The sequence below is a fragment of the Mus musculus genome, chromosome 13 (assembly GCF_000001635.26).
Source record: "Mus musculus strain C57BL/6J chromosome 13, GRCm38.p6 C57BL/6J".
Classification (NCBI taxonomy): Eukaryota; Metazoa; Chordata; class Mammalia; order Rodentia; family Muridae; genus Mus; species Mus musculus.
Genome location: NC_000079.6, coordinates 23,772,832 through 23,793,355, shown reverse-complemented (window position 1 = coordinate 23,793,355; position 20,524 = coordinate 23,772,832). Strand labels below are relative to the sequence as shown.

The window sequence follows — 20,524 nt, the reverse complement described above, 5'->3', positions numbered from 1 at the left end:
ATTGGATGTAGTGATGCCCCCTGTATTTCCAGCACGCAAGAGGTGGATGCAAACAATCAAAAGTTCAAGGTTATTATCTGCTACATAGTGAGTGTCAACTTGGACAACCTGAGATACTGTCTCTAAAAACTAAAATCGATCAACCAGTCAATAAAGTCATAATTATGCATGGTAGTTCATACCTATAATCTCAACACTCAGCACTTGAGATGCTGAGGCAGGAGGATTTCCATAAGTTTGCAGCCAGCCTGGGCTACATAGTGAACTCCAAGATAGCTTATCTAATCAGATCTTATCTAAGTTGGGGGGCTTTGGAGGGGGGGAGAAAGAATTTTGTTGTTCTGAATGAAAATTAATATTATTGCCAAGTGTGTTGTTGCATGCCTTTAATCCCAGCACTCGGGGTGGAGTCAGGTCCATGGAGCTCTATGAGTTCACACAGCCAGCTTGGTCTACAAAGCTAGTTCCAGGCCAGAGTGAGACCCTATCTCGAAGAAAACCAAAAAGCAACAACAAAGAAAAACACCAAAAACATCGCTGGCTTAAATTGTTTAAAATCTTTTGTAAGAACAAGATGACTTTTACCTTTATTTGATCTTGGACCAAGAAGTATTTACATTTTATTAAAGCCAAAGCTGTGTTATCACAGCCACCAAAAATACAAGACTGCCACCTACTGGTCAGCATGTTAGCTAACAGCATGGTGAACCACACAAAGCTTGCTTTCTCTTATGTGCCTCTGGTGTAGATTATGAAAACTATGAAAGAAAGATGGAATAAAAATGGAGAAACATGGTTATTGAATTCTCTAGGAAACTGAAAAATAGATTCTAAAAATTCATCCAAAGTGTATTTTTAATTGTACAAGAAAATGGTATAAAATTCTTTTTCAATCTCCATGCCTCTTTTCCAAAATAGGAATAAAGCATGGATATCAACAACCACTATGTATGTACATACATACGTATGTATGTATGTATGTATGTATGTACATATGTACGTATGTATGTATGATGTATGTATGTATGTGTACACACACACACACACACACACACACAACACACACGTATGATTTCTTTATTAGTATGGCTTATAGGCTGTGGCCCAGCTAGTCAACTATGATTGCCAACCAAAAGAAAGTCCAAAAATCCAGAATTGTTCAATACACGAAGCTGAATATCTCAGTTGTTCTTCAGTATACATTGAAATCTAGAAGAAGTAGGCTCAACTGCCAGGGAAAGAATGGACATGCCAGAGAGACCTGAGACAAGCAGGGAGAGAGAGAGAGAGAGAGAGAGAGAGAGAGAGAGAGAGAGAGAGAGAACTTTCCCTACCATGTCCTTTATATAGGCTTCCAGCAGATGTGGCCCAAAGTGGATCTTCTTCTGGAGAGATGGCTCAGTGGTTAAAAGCAATGGCTGCTCTTCCAGAGGTCCCGAGTTCAATTCCTAGCACCCACATGGTGGCTCACAAACATTTGTAATGGGATCTGATGCCCTCTTCTGGTGTGTCTGAAGACAGTGACAGTGTATTCAAATATATAAAAATAAATAAATCTTTTTTAAAAGTTTGCAAAAGAGATAAAAGTGGTCTTTCAACTTTTAATGATTTAATTTAGAAAAACATCCCTCACAGCTGTGCCCACTATAAACAGAAAACAATAATTACCTTCAAACACAGGGATCGTGCAATATGTTTTGAGTCATTCAATATTCAACACATTTGAAAGGGTTATTAATTCAATGCATATTTATTGAAAGTTCACTAAAAGAATTGGGATAGCAGTGAAGATAAAGTTTCTGCCTTGTGATATTTATGGGTTTTCTATGAGGCTACTTAAGGCATAGGGACTTACTTCTTTCATTGATTATTTATGGCAGGCAGGAACAAAGGAGAATATTGATAAACCTGGAAAAAGGGCCTCAGAGTATCCTGGAAGGAAGCCTTAGGGAAGGTGAAGATATGAGAGCCAGTAGTTACACTGTAAAACGATACAGCTCCAGCCTCATAGTCTAGGAAAACTCCCAGAATCTGGGGCTTTTCAATCAGATGAAGGGGAGGAGTAGGGGTAGAAGTAAGAGCTTCAAGGCCGTCCTCTTCAGACATCTTGATGGTCCAGAATCCAGACTCAGGCTCCTTCTTCATGTTAAAGCCCCTGTGCACATTCTCTACACAGACTCCCAAATCCCAACTGGTTGCATTCTCAACAGAGACTTCAAAGTAATATCTCCCCGAAGTAAAGCCCTCACAGCCCAGGACACAGGGTAAACCATAAAACCTCTTGGCTGAAGATCTTGCCTGAAGATCCCTGGGGCATCTTTTGTAAGTCACTAATCTTCCACCTTTAGTCAGAGCTAGGTCAAGGTGGGCTGTGCTGGGGTCCAGGATCACGCTGACTGTAAAAACAACCATAACCAGTCTTTTAAGAGTTACAAACGTAATACTTTACAAAGACAAAACTCTGATCAAATATGACTTAAGCATGTAAGTCTGTGCAAACCATATATAAAGTACCTATAAAAAGAAAATCACCATGCCTATTGTAAGCCATGAGGAGAGTTGAGTTAATGTTTGTCTGAGATATGGTACATATATGTCTAACAAACAGTGGCAATAATACCATCAATTCCCTTATCTCTATCACTGGCATCATGGTTCATTCAGACACGCCAAGGATTAGAACTCTTTAGAATTACTCTGGTTCCTGTTCTGCCCCAAATCATTCTGATTCAGAACTTTTATGACTGCTGACATTGATCATGGAGCATAAAGGAGTCCTTCCCCTCTTTGTTTATAATTACATTCTACCCAAACACTATCTCAAAAAAAAATCTCCACAAATAAACAGAAAGCACAAACAAAAACTATCACTAATGGAAAAGAGAAACAAAACAATTTCTCCAATATTGACTAGAGGTTTTTGAATTTAGTAATCATGGGCCAGAAGCTATAGGATATACCAGGCACTGAGTAACAGACAGAGCATGAAGCTTATTCACTGGGATAATAATGTCCCTTCATTATTGAGAAAAGTCCCTAAAATTATTTCCAGTATACTACATGCTGCTCAACTACTGTGGTACTTTGAGCGAGAATGGCCCCCATATACTCAGATATTTGAACGGTTTGCCCCCAGTTGGTGAGACTCTTTGGGAAGGATTAGGAGGAGTGGCCTTGTTGGAGCAGTTATGCCACTTGGGACAGAAGCCCTCTTTGAGCTGTTCAGGGTTGCCCAAGAGATTCCCAAAACTCACAGCTCATTGCTATTGTCCTCTGTTATCCCTAGATATGGAAGATAAGTCCCTATTGCTGAAGGCACCATTACTTCAGACACAGGGCTCAGAGTCACCTGGTCTGGAACTGACCTGACTGCCATCTCTCTAAGAACTAGACTACCCAGCTATGAAACCAGTGAACCAAAACACCAACCAATAAGGTGTGATAACCATATGTGTGTAGTAGTGGCACACATACCTTTGGGGGTAACCAACAGTGTTCTAATTGGACTTAAGACCTATTCAACACCAGGGAAACTATTCCTGGTACTGGAAATCTAGTCAACTAGTCAATGCCAATGACATCATGAGTCTTGGGGAAGGACACACATCCACCGCCTTACTAAACTGGCATAAACCATAACCACAGTCTAAGCATTTGCACTGATGCCAACAGACAACTGTAAAAAAGTAATAAGTGAATAAGTGTTGCAGCTGGAGACGAGCCTGGTTCCCGCTTAAGGTTCTTCCAGCTGTAGCAGGTAGGGACCCCTGCATTCACATCCCTACCTTGGTGACGTCGTAATATCGTCTTCACATCGAAGTACAGCTCAGACACATTACATTTAGTGTGAACCTTCAGGGGATCAGCCTTCAGTGGGTTTCGCTTCATGGCCTCACACCTAGGAGAAGCAGAAGGCGGGGCTTTTCTCAATGTCACGCTCCAGTCGGCTCTACATACAGACCCTGAATCCTTCTTTTGGGTGTACATGCAGGACTTACCTGCTCAAAGTGTTTTTCACGTCCTATGGGGAAAAAACAAAAACCAAAAAGGTGATTGTGTTTACATCAGTCATTCATGGACTTTTCCATGTCCAGCCACTCTCTGAATATACTCCTCTCAGAAGAAGTAAGAATCAAGTACCCTTCCATGTAATGGACATTGAGGAATGTTTTCCTCCCTGGTCTGCCATAAAGGGGGAGCCTGTAGTTCATGATTGAAGCCTGTGGATCTGTGAACCCTACAATGTGGGCTGCTTAAGATAAAAACCAAGAACTGCTTCCAGTGATTAAACTTCCTCTACAGAGAATCCTTGGTAGAGATAACTTGTAACACAAATCCCTAGTGGTAAATCTGCCCATAGCTCCTTAGACTGAGCTAAGCAGGTACCACAGAGAAGTGCAGCATATAAGCCGCATTCTCAACCTTAAGCTGTAACCAGCAGCACTAGCCGAGGAGGAAGTCAGAGCTCCAGTTATTTATCCTGATGGGATGGATATATCAGACACGCAGCTGTAAGTTAGTTCTGGATTGGGGACCCTATAAACAAACCACTGAGTAGTCATTATTCTCTTACATCTTTATGCTGTCACCATCTGTCACTTGAAAGCATATTTGAATAAGTCTGACAGATACCTCAGCGAATGAGCTAATGCGAGCATGATAGCAGGGATCAACCCGATTTTTCTAATTCCATGTTCACCCAGAGTAAGTTACTTCTTCTAATTAACTTCAAGAGTCCTGTAGCCTAGTGGAGATCATCCTGATGCTACTCGAACATGACCCCAAATTCCCCAGACCAATATTACTGCCATTCTGAGTGGAGACAGGCCTTGTCAATCTCCATGCTTCTGTACCAGCCCCCTTCTGCTATCAGAATCACCTGCCTTCTCTCCCTGCTTCAGCACACAGCCTCACCTGTAGCAATTTCTGGGCTGAGCCCTGACATTTTGCCTCCAGTTCCTGAATTTGGCATTGAGCTCTCTCAAACGTCTGCTGTAGATTGGCCTCGCTGCCTTCCAGCTGCACCAGCATCTCCTTTTCCTCATTTTCCAACCTCCAAAGATAAAACTTCTCTTCTTCCTGTAGAAAACTCTGGAGATTCTTGAAGTTTGACTTGATTGTTTGCCGACGATCCTCTACAGCATCCTGGAGTCAACAACAACAACAAAATGCTCAAAGCATGGGAACACGCCTGTCTTTGAATTTACAAACAAATAGATAAACAAAAGACAAGGAGGAAGCTTGATGACATCCTGCTAATTGAAATAAGCTCAAAACTTGGGAACTGATACGCCTATTTACACAAAGCACTAGCAGGGTAAATTTTGGAGACACGGAAATCCCAGTGATTACCAGGCTCTGGGAGACAGAAGGAATGGACAATTAATTCCTGCTTCAGTTTGAAGAGTATGAAAGTGTCCTGAAGGTGAATATGATGATGGTTACATAACAGCAACAATGTCACTAGTCCTCACCTGTAGTCAGTTGTGGTTGCCAATGGCTAAAAACAAGTTTTATGCTCTATGTATAATATCTCCCCCCACCCGTACCCCGCAACGCAGGATCAGCTACACTGATGTAAGCTCACAATGAGTCACCCAAGCAGGATGAGTGCCTTAAGTTCTTACCTGGCACTTAGAGGTGTGGGGAGAGAGTGTCCCTAACTTCTTATTTAATTTAACTACCAATTAATTTTCTTCTGGTTCAACTAAGATATGGGAGAACGGTGGGATAGGAACCTGGGAAACTTGAATTATAGAAGGAGAGCATTGTTCAAATACTTTATCCGTTATAAAAGGAAACAATTTCTTTTTTAAATGTTCTGGAAGTTGAAGTTAAACATCCATATGCCAAGGAGGCAGAAGGAAGAATGGCCCTAGCTGTGCAAGCTGACTGTGTCGTAATTGGCCCCAAACCCAGGATGGCTGGCTAAGGTGCTTATTTAATATATCAAGGTAGACTTGGCTGCAAAGATCTCCCAGGATCCCTTGGTCCCTACCAGTTACAGGGTATGGCTGGTATACCCATCCCTATGCTAGACTTCTCCAGCCCAGGGGTTAGGCTGCCCTCTGTACAATCAAGCCATTTTGGTTGCCTGATTATTTTTTTGTCTTCCCTTTACTTTCCCGATTCTCCCCTTTCCCATCTTCTCACATGGCCTGGCTCAGGGTCATGGTCACGCTGGACTCTCGCAGGTGTCTTTGGCTATGTTCTTCCTCATATCTACAATAAACCTCCTTTACCATGCCTAGGAGCAAAGTCGTGCTTGATAAACTTTCTCCAAGGTTGGTTTCTCACCTGGTGAGGCTAAGAGCTGGATTCAGACAAACACAACAAGGTCAGAATGTTGGTGTCTGAAGGTTGGAACATGACCCATGACTGAAGCTGTGTTATAACAATTCTGTGGGCTTGTGAGAAAACTCCAAGAAAACTGGACTCTGGTGAACTCAGCCCTGAAAAGTACACGGTTATTCTCGGACTGTACATTCATGCCCCTCCTGGGTGTAAACAGGAGTGGTTTACACCAGATTATCCATTATCTTACTGTTGTTTTTCAGATAATGTTTCCAGGTACATAGTCCTTGTGATTGTATACAGCTTGAATGCAAGTGAACTCTGCTCATAAGAGCATGGTTAACCCTCAGAATATAAACTGTCTGATGCTCTAAATAAAGTCCACCTCATTTCTAAGCTCCATTCTCCCACGTTCCACTACCTCTAGAGCGATGACACCAGAGTACCAGACTACTGCATTCAATATGTGAAGCAAAATGTGTCACAGAATAAATAAGTAGCATGCAGTATTAAAGATGAAAGTCTTAGGACTGGAAAGATGGCACAATGGTTAAGAGTAACAACTGCTCTTAAAGAGGACCTATCAGGTGAGCTCCAGATCTGATGCCCTCTTCTGGCATCCCTGGATACCTGGACTCACTTCCCAAACCCATATACATACATAATTAATTTTTTGGATAATTTTTTTAAAGGAAGAATGAAAGTCTGCGCCTCAAAGCAAAGATGGAAGTTTTCATGCATCCTAGTATGTAAAATAAGCATGAGACAAAAGGATGGGTGTACATTACACCCAAGTATAATGGTAGCAAGTTGACTTCATAAAGATGAGTCCAAGTCCAAAGAACCTGAGAAGCCAAATTTAGCTTTTGATGAAACATCAGAAATCCCAGCCAGTTACTATTGGCAGATGGAAGACCTTGGTGTCAAAGCTTCGCAGATGTAAACATCTAGGATATGAAAGCAGTGCTCTCTTCTTTAGGGTTTCTATGTATTGGCAGGAGACAGCCATCCCTGTATTTGTCCCGGTCTTCCTCTATGCCTAGACTCACTACAGAAAATCACTCGACACCAATGAACTCAGACTCTTACCTTCCAGGCATTTATTTGGTGTGTTATGAAATGTATCTGAACTTCGTGATTCTCTTGGAGTTCACGCAATTTTGTCATGGTGTTCTGGAGTTTTTCCTGAAGGAAAAATTTGAGTGAGTAAAATAAATTCTTATCAACCTTGATTTCATTTCCATTTCATATCAAACAGGGTCTGATATGGCCCAAGGTGATCTTGAACTCACTAAGTAGCCAAAGATGACCTTGAACTCCCTGCTTTTATCTTCGGAGTTACAAGAAACAGACATACACTACTGTCCCCTGTTTTGTGCAGTACTGACAAACATTGAACCTAGGGCAAGTTAAGCAAGCACACAACCAACTGAGCTACATCCCTTACCCTTAATTTGATTCTCCATTAGGCACTTAATATGAATCTCAGCACTCCGAAATGTGGTAAAATCACAATGAATAACTATTGAGCTCTTCATACATCTCTCTGAGTGCATGCTGAGGGTTTTGTATGTGGTGAGTTACTAATTGCCTTAGCAATCCTGGGCAGTTGGTAGGATGCTTAATATCTTTGCTGTGCTATAGAAAATGAGGCTTAGGAAGGGGTCAAATAACTCACCTCAGGAGGCATAATTGGGAGTCTCAAGAGTAAAACTGGACTCCTGTGTCATTTGCCAAACCATGTCACTTGGGGAAGGTTGTTATAGACTGCTACAGCCATTTGCAGGGAGAGTTTATAAATAGTGTGCTGAACCAATCGTAGCCAATACTGAGATGTTTGACATATCTGGAACTCTGTATGTGTCTTAGTTAGGGTTGCTATTGCTGTGAAGTGACACCATGACCAAGGCAACTCTTATAAAGGGCAACATTAATTGGGGCTGGTTTACAGGTTCAGAGGTTCAGTTCATTGTCATCAAAGTAGGAGAATGACAGTATCCAGGCAAGCATGGTGATGGAGGAAATGAGAGTTCTACATCTTGTTTCCAAGGTACACAGAAGACTGGCTTCCAGGCAGCTAGATCGAGGGTCTTAAAGCCCACACCCACAAAGACACACTCCCTCCATCAAGGCCACACTTCCTCCAACAAGGCCACACTTCCTGATAGTGCCATTTCCTGGACCACACATATTCACATCATCACAGTACTTATTACGGTAAGGTACAAAGAAAAGGCCAGGATACTAATTGAAGTTATCAGAGCTTGGAAAGAAGAGGGGTCTTGAGGATGACATCAAGAAACCAACTTAAAGGAATTCGTGTCCTTGTCAAACTACTCCCCCAAACCCCCACCCCCGAATAATCCTTAACATGGTTTCTTGTATTTTCACTTAGAACAGTTTGAGGCTACCAGAAATTGCTTGTAATGATAAAAGGTTAAAAAATTGACTTCTGTCCTCTGTAACTCCAGAGTTATGTGTATGCATTAGTGTCCAAGAGATCCTCCAAAAGATCCTGTGACTGATTGAGAAAAACAACATATTGCCATTGCTATGTGTCACATGCTGTCCTAAACTTTACATGCTATAATATCCATAAAGCAAACACAGCTCCCAGCTTATGTTCTGAGGACTCAGATGCTATCATGTCTGTGTACTGATAGGGATAACAAGATGGGAAAACTTGAAGCAAATTAGCACAGTTATCCATCTGCTGAGCACCAGGGCTAATGTTTCGCCCAAGCAGTCTGACTCTGTGGCAGGTAGCTGTCATCCTACCTTGCTCCTTTTTTTTTTAAAGTCATTCGAATAGGAATTTCTGCATCGCAGCTGTTGGAGGGTGGATGAAGGAGAACCGAGTGTGCTGAGTGGCAGCGGTCACTGATTCATCCTTATGGAAGTCGTGAGGCCTTTATGTGAGGCCATGTCTGCTTCACCGACTAGAGCATGAGGAGCCCACTTAGTAAGTTCTCCTGCACGCCAGAAGAATAGACAAGAATCAAGACAGCAGCCAACTGTGGTGGTGCATGCCTTTGAACACAGCTCTTGGGGGCAGAGGCAGGCAGCTCTCTGTGAGTTCAAGGCTAGCATGAACTTCATAGTGAGTATCAGGACAGCCAGGGATATGTAGAGAGATCCCGTCTTAAAAATCACATCACATTAAAACAAAACAAAACAAAACAAAACAAAACAAAACAAAACAAAACCATCCAAAACCAGCAAGACTGACCATTTCTCTCACTGTGTCAGACAGAAGGCTCTGTGCTCTCAAGGGAGAGCCTATGAATCATGGCAAATCTCCCACTGCACAACTCACCATGAGCATTTGCTTTCAGATCGTTGACTCTTCTGGAATCTTGTTTGAGTCTGCCCTCTCACACTCTTTGAAACTTCCCTTGATGTTTTTATTTTACAGTACTAGATCTTCTCAGTGCTTCTGGCCCTTTACTTTTCAAATAAACTTTCTAAATGAACATAGTAGGTACTACTTGGTCTAGGATTAAGAATTGGAAGTGATGAGAAGAGTCTGGGTTCAGCTATGTTTCTCCCTTACCTTTACAGTGCTGCTTGCCTTGGCAATGATGAGGAAGTTCCTATGGCATGACTTTGCATGTGGACTCTCTCCTACAACCTTGGTAGGTGGTGTTGGTGTTGTTGTTGGTGGTGGTGATAACGGTGTGGTGTGGCATGTGTGTGTATGTGTGTGTGTGCATATGAAAAAGAGAGGTGTGCAGGAAGGAGAGATATAGTTGTATGCATGCACATGTATGGGAGAGCCAATGCCTGTGCACACACAGAGGCCAGAAGAAGACAGTGGTTTTCCTGTTCTGCTTCTCAGCCTTATTCTTTTGAGGCAGGGTCTCACACTGAACTTGGAGCTAAGCTGGTGGCCATCAAGTCCCATTGATCCTTCTGTCTTGTTCCTTCCAACACTAAGGTTTCAGATGAAGGGTAGCCATGCTTTTTATGTGGGTGCTGGGATCTGAACATGGGTCTTTATTACACAGCAATTCTCATACTTATAGAGCTCATTAGATTGGACACTTGTAGAGGCTCCCAACCATAATTTTTACCTTGTAGTTCTGGTACACATCTTTCACATGAGCCAAGGTATGACCTTTGTGCCGATCTTCCCAATAACAGCGCCAGCAGAGGAGTTGACCGTCATCTTCACAAAAGCGATTGAACTTCTCTTCATGTTCCTCACACACCATGTCTTGATCCTGCTCTTCCATCCCCTTGATCATATCAATTATGGTTTCTAGCTCCTTGTTGGGCCTGAGGTTCTCTAAGCTAAATGGACTACTACACAAAGGACAGCCCAACATCTTCCACCCTGTTTTTGGGCTGACATTGCAATAATAGCTCTGTATGCAGGATTTGCAGTAGCTGTGTCCACAGTTGATGCTCACTGGGTGAGACATCATGGCCTTGCAGATGGAGCAAGAAGTGACCTTTCTTATCTTCACCGTGCTAAAGTCTGAGCCCATGGCTTTTTCTGAGAAGTTTCCAAATGTGGCAATCAGAAGTAGAGAAATGTTTCCCACAGTGGTAGATGTACACCTCACCTAAACTTAAATACAATCAACTGACGGCTACTGGGTTTAGAGGTTTGTAGTCTCTAGAAAAGAGAAACAGATTAGAATTGAGAAGATACATAAATATCTATTGTATTTACATAATAGCCACTATCCCATGTAGCCACTTACATTCAACCTAATAAAAATTTAATCATTTAAAAGTATATTTTCTGTTTTATTGCTCACATTCCATTTTTCTAATTGCCAGATGCAGCTGGTGACTACATGATAGCCCAGATATAGAACAGTCCATTTTTGTCCAGTGTTCTCTTGGGCCAAGTGCTAAGAATGGCAGAGGTAAGATAGCTTCCTCTCAGAAGTTGAACTCAGCTAGAGAGTATGAAAATTTTCCTATTCTTATGAATCAAGTAGAAGATAGAATACCATGACTTGAAGAGAAGGCAAAGGATCAAGAATAAGCATATAAAATAAAAACACAGAAAAGGAACATACAGGAAATGTAGGCCACCAAGAAATGACCAACCCTTCTAATTACAGGAATAAATGAGGGAGGAGAATCCACAAAAGATGGCATCGATCAGATGTATCTTCAGTATGATCATAGAATAAAGCTTTCCCAAACTAAGGAAAGACATACTCATATAGATGCAAGAAACACATAGAATACCAAAAAGACAAGATCAGAAAAGAAAATCCCCACAGTGTTCAATAGTTAAAACAAAAAAGATGTATTGAAAGCTACAAAAAAGGAGGCATAATTTCTCAGTGAAAACTCTGTTCTTAGGCAAATGGATGGATCTGGAGGGTATCATCCTGAGTGAGGTAACCCAATTACAAAAGAACACACATGAAATGCACTCACTGATAAGCAGATATTAGCCCAGAAACTTAGAATACCCAAGATACAATTTGCAAAACACATGAAACTCAAGAAGAAGGAAGACCAAAGTGTGGATACTTCACTCCTTCTTAGAATGGGGAACAAAATACCCATGGAAGGAGTTACAGAGACAAAGTTCAGAGCTCAAATGGAAAGAAGGACCATCCAGAGACTGCCCCACCCGGGGATCCATCCCATATACAACCACCAAACCCAGACACTATTGCATATGCCAGAAAGATTTTGCTGACAGGACCCTGATATAGCTCTCTCTTGTGAGACTATGCCAGTACCTGGCAAATGCAGAAGTTGATGCTCACAGTCATCTATTGGATAGAACATAGGGTCCCTATTGAAGGAGCTAGAGAAAGTACTCAAGGAGCTAAAGGGGTCTGCAATTCTATAGGAGGAAAAACAATATAAACTAATCAGTACCCCCCAGAGCTGTGTCTCTAGTTGCATATGTAGCAGAGGATAGCCTAGTCGGCCATTAATGGGAGGAGAGGCCCTTGGTCTTGCGAAGATCATATGCCCCAGTACAGGGGAATGTCAGGGCCAGGAAGCAGGAGTGGGTGGGTTGGGGAGCAGGGTCGGGGGAGGGTATAGGGGTCTTTGGGGATAGCATTTGAAATGGAAATGAAGAAAATATCTAATAACAAATTTTTAAAAATAAGGTATAAAATGAACACGTTAAAAATAAAAACAAAAACAAAAACAAAAAAACCCCCCAAAACTCTGAAAGCCAGCAAAGCATGGAGCAGTGTGTTCCAAGTCCTAAAAGACCATGCCAGACAACCTAGATTAATATACACAACATACCTGCCTGCCATAGTTGAAGGGGGGAAAAGACCTTCCATGATATAAACAGCCTAAAATGTATCTAGCCAACACATTAAACCTAAAGAAAATATAGGAAGTAATATTTGGGGTTGAATAGAGGAATGAGACTGTACAAAGAAGTACAAAGTTAGAATTACTCAAACCCAAAGTAACACTAGGAACATAACATCAAAATCAGCAGAATGACTGCAATCAAGGCATATATTTTGATAACTTTAAATATTAATGTCTTCAATTCTCTAAAGAAATGATATAGGCTGGCTGAATGGATGAAGACACAAATCTCATTTGTCTTTTGTCTACAAGAAAACATCACAGTTTGAAAGATAGGCTTTGCCTTAGAGTACTCCAATCAAATGGGACCAGGAAGGAAGCAGGTGTCTTAATATCTGACAAAATAGATTGCAAACTTCATGACTATTTGGAACTTTCAGGTGGTTGGTGGAAGATTCCAATCAGACTATCAGATTTAAATCTTTCTTAAACCTCTACCCCTAAAGATCACAAGATATCTTGACAATAAAATATCAGTAGAGACACAAATAGGAGGATGGCAAATATAACTGAGGCAAACAAAATTGATCTACTGGTAGAATTTCTTGTCTGTTATTTGAGACATGGCTTACCTACATAGCCCTGACTGGCAAAACAAACAAACAAACAAACAAACAAAACCCAAACCAAACCAAAACCCTTCTATGCCTATCAATCTGATTTGGCATATGAACTAATCTGTTTATCTTTGCCTTCTGGCATTACACAAGTTTGTACCACCATGCCTGGCCAAAGATTGGTTTATTCTGGTGCCAAGAGAACTGGAAAAAAGGCTCAAAGAGGGCAGAGGGGAGTAACATTCCTTAAGACCCAGGGGATTCATGTCTCTTCTCTAGGCCGAAGCCTGCTTCCAGAAGTTCAGGTGATGTGAACTCAGGGAGTGTCATGTCAGAGCCTAGGCTATAGAGAAAGTGGGAAGGAGGCCAGACTTTAATGAGAACTGTAATTCTGATATGTCCCAGGAGGACACTGACAACCAAAGGGCTAAGAGCAGCTATGATGGCAATGATGACAGCTGCTTCTGAGACACATCGTGATTACACACACACACACACACACACACACACACACACACACACACACACACACAGAGAGAGAGAGAGAGAGAGAGAGAGAGAGAGAGAGAGAGAGAGAGAGAAATTAAAACAGAAGTTCAACTGAATTTGCCAAAAAGGTTGCCTTCCTCTTAAACGAGACACAGAGCCACAAAGAATTTCTTCTCAAGGGAGGATACTGACCCCATATAGTTGGGGCTTCTTGCAAGGGGCATCACATTCCTGGCAAATGGGCTCCCCTGACCACTTCAAAGGCTCCAGCAGCCTGGCCTGACCTAAGCTTCACTCACCTATATTCTGGATTATCTGAGATTGCTTGTGCCATTCGAGAAGCAAAAGCAGATGCCAATGTGAGAGCTGCCCCAGTCCTGAGTCTTTCCAGAGCTGTAGGGGAGAGGACTCTGTTATCTGGAGACACTTTCCACGGAGGTCCCACCCTGTGGATTGCGGTCTATGAGCAGGTGAGGGCAGGGCACAAGATAAGGCTAGAGCCTGTAACTGGGCAGTGGAAAAAGAAGGTGGGCGGAGAGTTAGAGAGTACAGAGATGAGGAGACAAGATGGTGGAAACTTGTAGGAGAGGAAGTGGAGCCAGAACCACACAGTCCTGGGAGCCATAACTATTGGGGATTTCCTAGATAGATGATTAAATAATAAGTAGGGTGCATTTGCCCCATCTCCGTGTACAGCTTGTATTTATATCAATTGAGTGTTAAGTTCTTTCGGCATTTTGTGTGTTGAGAATTTGCTTATTAAATCTGAGTGATAAATTACAAGCTGCTAGAGTTTTGATTTTGCCAGGTTATGAGGATTTGTGACAGTTAATCACAGGGGGCAGAGTACTGGGAATGACAACAGGATCCGCAGCAAGAGAACGAGTTGGGCGGCCGCCGCTTGGGGACGATGGAGACCACGGAGAGCCTGGTGGCGGGAAACCGCGTGACTAGTACGTAGCCGGAGCTAGTGTGGGTGCCTATATATATTTCACGCACCAACCCACATATTAGTCACACATGTAACAACCTTCCCTCCAGTGTGCACAGGCCCACACCTCTGGAGACAATCGTGGATCCAGTTGTGCTCTGCTGAGCACTTGCCACTTCCGGAAACCTAGAAGACTCTGCTGAGTCATCTGGGTGAGAGCACTGCAGGAGGCCAATCCATAGCCAATGAAGTCGCTCTGGTCTTTTGAAACTTTTTATCTAAAAAAAAAAAAAAAAAAAAAAGAGGGAAGGACAAACTCAAGAAACAAAGTTCAAAACTCTTGTGACACAGCCAGAAGAGTGTTCTGATGTGAGATCTATCTGCTTTTACGTCCAACGCTCTTGAGACTCCAAAGGTTTCTAAAGCTGTGTTGTGTCATTGGCATTTTGAGGTGGCTTATCCGTTCTTAACTGCTTTGGAGGTGCAAAGGGGAGGTTGTCACAGCGGATCACTGACATCAACAGCCACTGCTGTTGAGTTAGTCAGGACACTCACCCTAAGATCCTACATGCCAGTGTGCCCAGTGCTCTATGGAGAAAGGCTGGAGGTGAGGATGTCAGACTCAGCCTCTCTATTCCAAAAAATCAAGTCAAGATAGTTTCACTGAGTAAGATATCAAAAGAGAATTATCAAAAGGAGGGAAATGAATCCCTCCTTTATATAAAAACAAGGCGCCTGACTATATTTGTAGCTGCAGGTTAATAGGGCAAGTATGCAAATACCTTTCCTGCTTGCTTAAGGAGCTGGGAAAGGGGGCTGAGGGCATCGGATGGAGTATGTGTTACTTGGACTCTGGAGTCCCCAAGGCCATAATTGTGATAGTTACTCAGTGCTGGGTCCTCAGGTTGCAAAGGGTGCACAGAGTTCATCCCAACCACTGTCTCAACTCAGGCTACAAGCAAATGTTAGACATGTTTCTACCTTCCCACCTCAAATAGTAGACTCTTCACCACTGTGAAATCCTGAGACCATAACAGTGCTGAGGCACCGTGAGAAAGAAGGAGCCCCTGTGTCCTGGATTCCAAGATGACCCCTTCAGATACCCATAGCTTTTGTTGTGTATTTGTGAGACTATATTCAAGTATAGTTCATCTCAATGGGAGAGACGGAAGTTTGTGAGTGCCCAAACCAACTACCATTACCCCACCAAACACTAGTGACACAAAAGCAAATTGGAGTCTGTCTCGTGACAGATGACCCTCATATCTGTGTCTTGACTCATGAGTGGGTATGAGTAACAGAGTGTAGAAGGAGGGAGACGTTTTTTCAGATGAGACTTCAGCGATATGCTCCCAAAGATAAACCCCAGAAACACTCCTGTGTCAGTTTGACACAAGCCAGTCATTTGAAAGAAGAGAATCTTGAGAAAATGCCTCCATAAAATCTAGCTGTAGGGCATTTTCTTAGTGATTGATGGGGGAGGGAGGGCCCAGCCCATTGTGGGTGGTGCCGTCCCTGGGCTTAACAGGCTGAACAAACCAGATAAAGCAAACCAGTAAGCAGCTAGCCTTCTTGGCTTCTGTATCAGCTCCTGCCTCCAGGTTCCTGTCCTGTTTTCCTGTCCTGATGTCCTTCAATGAACTACGATGTAGTAGAAGTAGTCACCCAAATAAACGCTTTCCTCCCCAAGTTGCTTTGATCATGGTGCTTCATCATAGCAATGGTAACTTTAACTTAGACAAATACCAATGGGAGCGTCTCCAATAGGGGAAATCAAGATATTCAGCAGGGAAAGCTGTTTGTGGTCCTCGGAGCTCCAGTGCAGTAGTACAGACACTAGGAATGGAGAAGGGTCAGTAGGAGCTCTTTAACAAAAGTCCCACTTGGGACTGAGTGTGTGATCTCTGAGGAAGGGTCAGCCCCATATAGCCTTGATAAATTTGCCCTTGCCTGCTTGAAGACTCCCTTCTCCTTCTAACTGTTTAAAACTGTAACCCTCTGTTATTCTCAATCCTTCTCATTTCCCTCCCCCACCTTTTTTTTTTTTAAATCTGTGGCACTTTTTATTGACATTTTATTATGCCAGATCCACATGGGTATGATTCTTTTTATCAATAATAGCCACCCATGAATCACAAATGTCTATAACAGTTTCTAGCATATGTTAAGTGAAAGTAACTTTCAGACTAGCACTAACCACATACCTGAAAAGATGTGTGTGTGCCCTTCCCTCAGCCTTGAACTGGCTAAACAGACCTTAATTGTTTTCCTAGCCCACATAGGGTAAAGTCTTCTGCCTCGCTGTTTCCTGCAGGAGCAGACCGCCAGCTGAGCTTCCTTTGCAACACTGTCCAGCTGAAACAAAGCAACTTAATCCAGCAGAAACAAAGGATGGGTCTGTGGGTTTTTTCCTATATAAACGCAGATCTGAAAATTAAACTTTGAGCCTTGATCAGAAACCTTTGGTGGACCTGATGCTTGTGTGCTGTGGTGTGGCTAGTGTGCTCTGTGAGGTGATGTATGCTGGGTACAGCACGTTATGGGTGATGTATTAGCTGCTACTCTCATTGCCTTGACAAAATACCAGACAGAAACCACTTCAGGAGAGGACTTATTTCAGCTCATAGTTTAAGGCAGGTGTAGTCAGTCCACACTTGAGGGGAAAGTACTGTTGTGTATAGCAGGAAAAAGCTCATTTTTCTCATTTCGTTCAGTCTTGAGACTCCAGCCCAAGGAACAGTGCCACCCAAACTCAGGATGAGTCTTCCTTCCTCAGTTAAACTCCGGAGAAACACTCTCTTAGTAGTTTCCATAGTGATTCTAAAGCCAGTCAGGTTGACAATAAAGATTAATAAAGATAATAACGTGTAGATCACAGCTCAATAGGGCAAAGAGTAGCAGAAAATGCTAGAATCAATGTTGTCTCCTGGCTGCCGCACATGTGTCATGGGCACATGTGCCCATACATGTAATAATAATATATAGTTAATAATAACGTAATAATAACATTGCATATTAATAATAACACATTAAAATCAATAACTTTTAAAAATTGAAATGATATATAAGAAATATCTATTGGACAAAGTAAACCAGTAATGAAAGAAAACAAGAATAAATAACTATATATAAATAATCAACACATCAATATATACTTACCAATATAGCAATTTATCTACATGTATAAATGAATAGCAAACTGGAAGATGCAAATCTCACTTTATCAGCAACTATACTAAATGCTAATGTATTTTAAAGGTTATATGACTGAATACCTAAGATAATGTGATTTTATACTGCCCAGCAGTGACATGGATCAGGCTAGGGAAGAGAAATAGGATGAATTAGTGGATGGGAAAGGCATAGCACAAACAGCACCCCAAAAAGAGCTGAAATAGCTGTCAAAACCAGTCAAAATAAACCACAAGACAAGCATGGTCACAAGAGATTATGCATATCATTTATCATTGTGTAATAAGAAGAACATTAATTCATTAAGAAAGCATACCATTATATCCATACACATATATATGTCCCTAACAGCAGAGCCAAACATTCATGAACAAAAGTGAAAGGACCGATGTTAATAATGGGAAGTTAGACAGTAGAAGTGAGAGACTTCAATCCTCTACTTTCAATAATGGATTCAATAAGTAGATGGAAGATCAGTAATGAAATCTAAGGCACCACAGGACTCTAAGAACCAGAAGCCCTATCTATGGAACAATCCATCCCTTTTTCATCAAGGGTACCCAAACCACTCCTCAGAATAGACCATTTGGATGACCAGTGAGCAAATATCCATCGGTATAAAAATATTAATGTTATTCATTGTATATTCCCTGGCCACGGTAGAGTGGAAAATTAATAACAAGAGAGAAGAATTGAAAGTCTACAGACAGACATGGTAATTAAATTATATATTCCTGAATAGTAAATAGCCTAAATAGTAAAATCACTAAGAAAAATTAGAAAATATTTTATGATGAAAACAATATATAAAAATCTACAAGGTGCAAAGATACCAGTAATAAGAAAACGTTTACCAGTAAATAACTACAGGAACAAAGAAAAGACTCTCAGGTATGTCTAAGATGCCAACAAATAAAAAAGGAAAGATAAAAAGGAAAACTAAAATCCAAAAACAAGAAAGGAGAAAAAATGCATAAATGCATCTAAGAACAACAACTGTATTTTACACACAACAATTACACGGGTCACATCTCTCACAGGCACAAAGCAAACATGAAAGGTCTTTAATAGCTGGCCATGATGAGACACACCTTTACTCCCTCTTAGAGGCAGAGGCAGGCAGATCTCTGTTGGTTCCAGGCCAGCCTGGTCTACATAGTGAGTTCCAGGACAGCCACAGCTACATAGGGAGCCCCGTCTAGGAAAACAAAAAAGATCTTTAAGCACTAGTAATGTTAACAGTAGAAACCCACTGTAAACAAGGTTAGTATTTATGTTCTTAAATCAAGTTAAGGTGTCCATTCCAGATGATTTGACTCTCTAATTGATAGTTCTTAGCTAGTTTCTGAGTGTCCCTGCTGTTTAAGAGGCACTCCTGCCACCTGCATTAGTGCACTGTACATTCTGAGCCTATTAAAGATAAAACGTGAAAGAGAAACACTACCATTAACCCTTTCTGTGGAAGAGCTAGATCTCTGACTATGATTTCTGACTATGAACAGACGGGTGAAAATGGATTAGAGAACCCTTCTCTCTGTCCCCTGTTTCCTCAAGTGGTGTGCTGGAGCTGTGACCCTGGGCTCCTAGGAAGTTCAGGAACGAAGTGCTAGGGATTTTAATGAAATTACCGAACTTTATCATCAAATTATTAAGTTATTGAAAAGCATCTATCCTCTCCCGCTCTCTTACGCACCCCTCCCCACACCAACTAAGTAGTTGAGGATGACCTTAAACATTGATCCTTCTGCGTCCACCCCCCAAATGCTGGGATTACAGCTGCATGCCCACCACCATGCCCAGCTAAAAATAAAGCCACTCCCAAACGATCAGGAAAAGATTTGAGCCCCTGCCTTCTCATAATAAATCCATCTCACTGTCTCTCTTCTGATTTTGTTCCAAGGCTTTGTGGTCAACCTCCTATAGAGGGCAGTACCAGATGGGAGGCAGAGACCTCACAGGCCCTGGCCTGTGAGGCACCCTGAATCAATGTCTTCCCCATCAGCTGGATCAGCAGTAGGGAACCAAGTCCGATTATCCAGAGAACCTTCAACTCCAGAGCTGTCCAATGAGCTGCAAGGGAATTTAACACACACACACACACACACACACACACACACACACACACACACACACACAGCTCTCTCTCTCTCACACACACAGCTGTGTGTGTGTGTTTAGACTTGTCAACTCAATATTTAAAACAATAGGTTCTGTAAGGAAAGAATCATGAGTTTATTTCTTGTGAAAATGTTTGGAGCCAGAAATCATGCTAACCTAAAGAAAAATAAAACAAACCCAGAAACAAATAGTGTATGTTTTCTCATATATGAAAACTAGATTTAAGTTTGTTTGTGTTGGGGTGGGGGTGGGGCGGTTGATTAAACTAGAAACGGGACTGGAAAGGGAAGGAGAGGTTGTAAGAATAGATATGGGAGAATGAGAGGGCACCGAGAGCTGACCGGAAGGCAGAGGAGTCTTCTTTGGGCGCAGAAGAACCAGTGAGCAGCAACCAGGAAAGATGTATAATATCCACAAGTGTAAAGAAACCCATTGCTCTGTTAACTTAAATACTGTGTAAATAACTAAAAAAGAAGTTTGCCATATTTTGTCCTGAAAAAGAAAAAGGAAAATCGTCATGTGAGATTTCACGGTATTATTTCGGCTATTAATGAGATGTGCTCTGAACTGCAGGCGGAGACGCCTCCTGGGAGAACCGCCTGGGGTGGTAAGCTTAACTCCTCAGGAC

At 42.0% G+C, this 20,524-nt stretch overlaps 1 protein-coding gene across 3 annotated transcripts; it reads right to left on the bottom strand.

Moving 5' to 3' along the window:
• Positions 1 to 1,624: 1,624 nt before the first annotated feature.
• Positions 1,625 to 14,856, bottom strand: Trim38 (tripartite motif-containing 38). Of its 3 annotated transcripts, XM_006516637.2 has the most exons (8): positions 14,714 to 14,856; positions 13,955 to 14,048; positions 10,368 to 10,915; positions 7,384 to 7,479; positions 4,915 to 5,145; positions 3,999 to 4,021; positions 3,786 to 3,898; positions 1,625 to 2,396 (listed from the first exon to the last, which is right to left on the bottom strand). In XM_006516637.2, exons 3-8 carry the CDS (start codon positions 10,782 to 10,784, stop codon positions 1,861 to 1,863), a joined length of 1,416 nt encoding a protein of 471 aa, XP_006516700.1. In that variant the 5' UTR covers positions 10,785 to 10,915; positions 13,955 to 14,048; positions 14,714 to 14,856; the 3' UTR covers positions 1,625 to 1,860. The 3 variants fall into 3 exon arrangements, with proteins under 3 accessions (XP_006516700.1, XP_011242605.1, NP_001025106.1); XM_011244303.1 differs by lacking the exon at positions 14,714 to 14,856 and having other exon boundaries at positions 13,955 to 14,301; NM_001029935.2 differs by lacking the exons at positions 13,955 to 14,048; positions 14,714 to 14,856 and having other exon boundaries at positions 1,828 to 2,396; positions 10,368 to 10,815.
• Between the last annotated feature and the right edge of the window lie 5,668 nt (positions 14,857 to 20,524).

What these genes read in the sequence shown, in the direction of transcription:
- Trim38 (XM_006516637.2), bottom strand. Translation starts at nt 10,784, where the DNA reads ATGGGCTCAGACTTTAGCACGGTGAAGATAAGAAAGGTCACTTCTTGC. An exon ending in CAGCCCAGAAATTGCTACAG is followed by an intron (nt 4,022 to 4,914) that starts GTGAGGCTGTGT and finishes TTTTCCCCATAG; the next exon opens with GACGTGAAAAACACTTTGAG. An exon ending in GATATTACGACGTCACCAAG is followed by an intron (nt 2,397 to 3,785) that starts GTAGGGATGTGA and finishes TTGTTTTTACAG; the next exon opens with TCAGCGTGATCCTGGACCCC.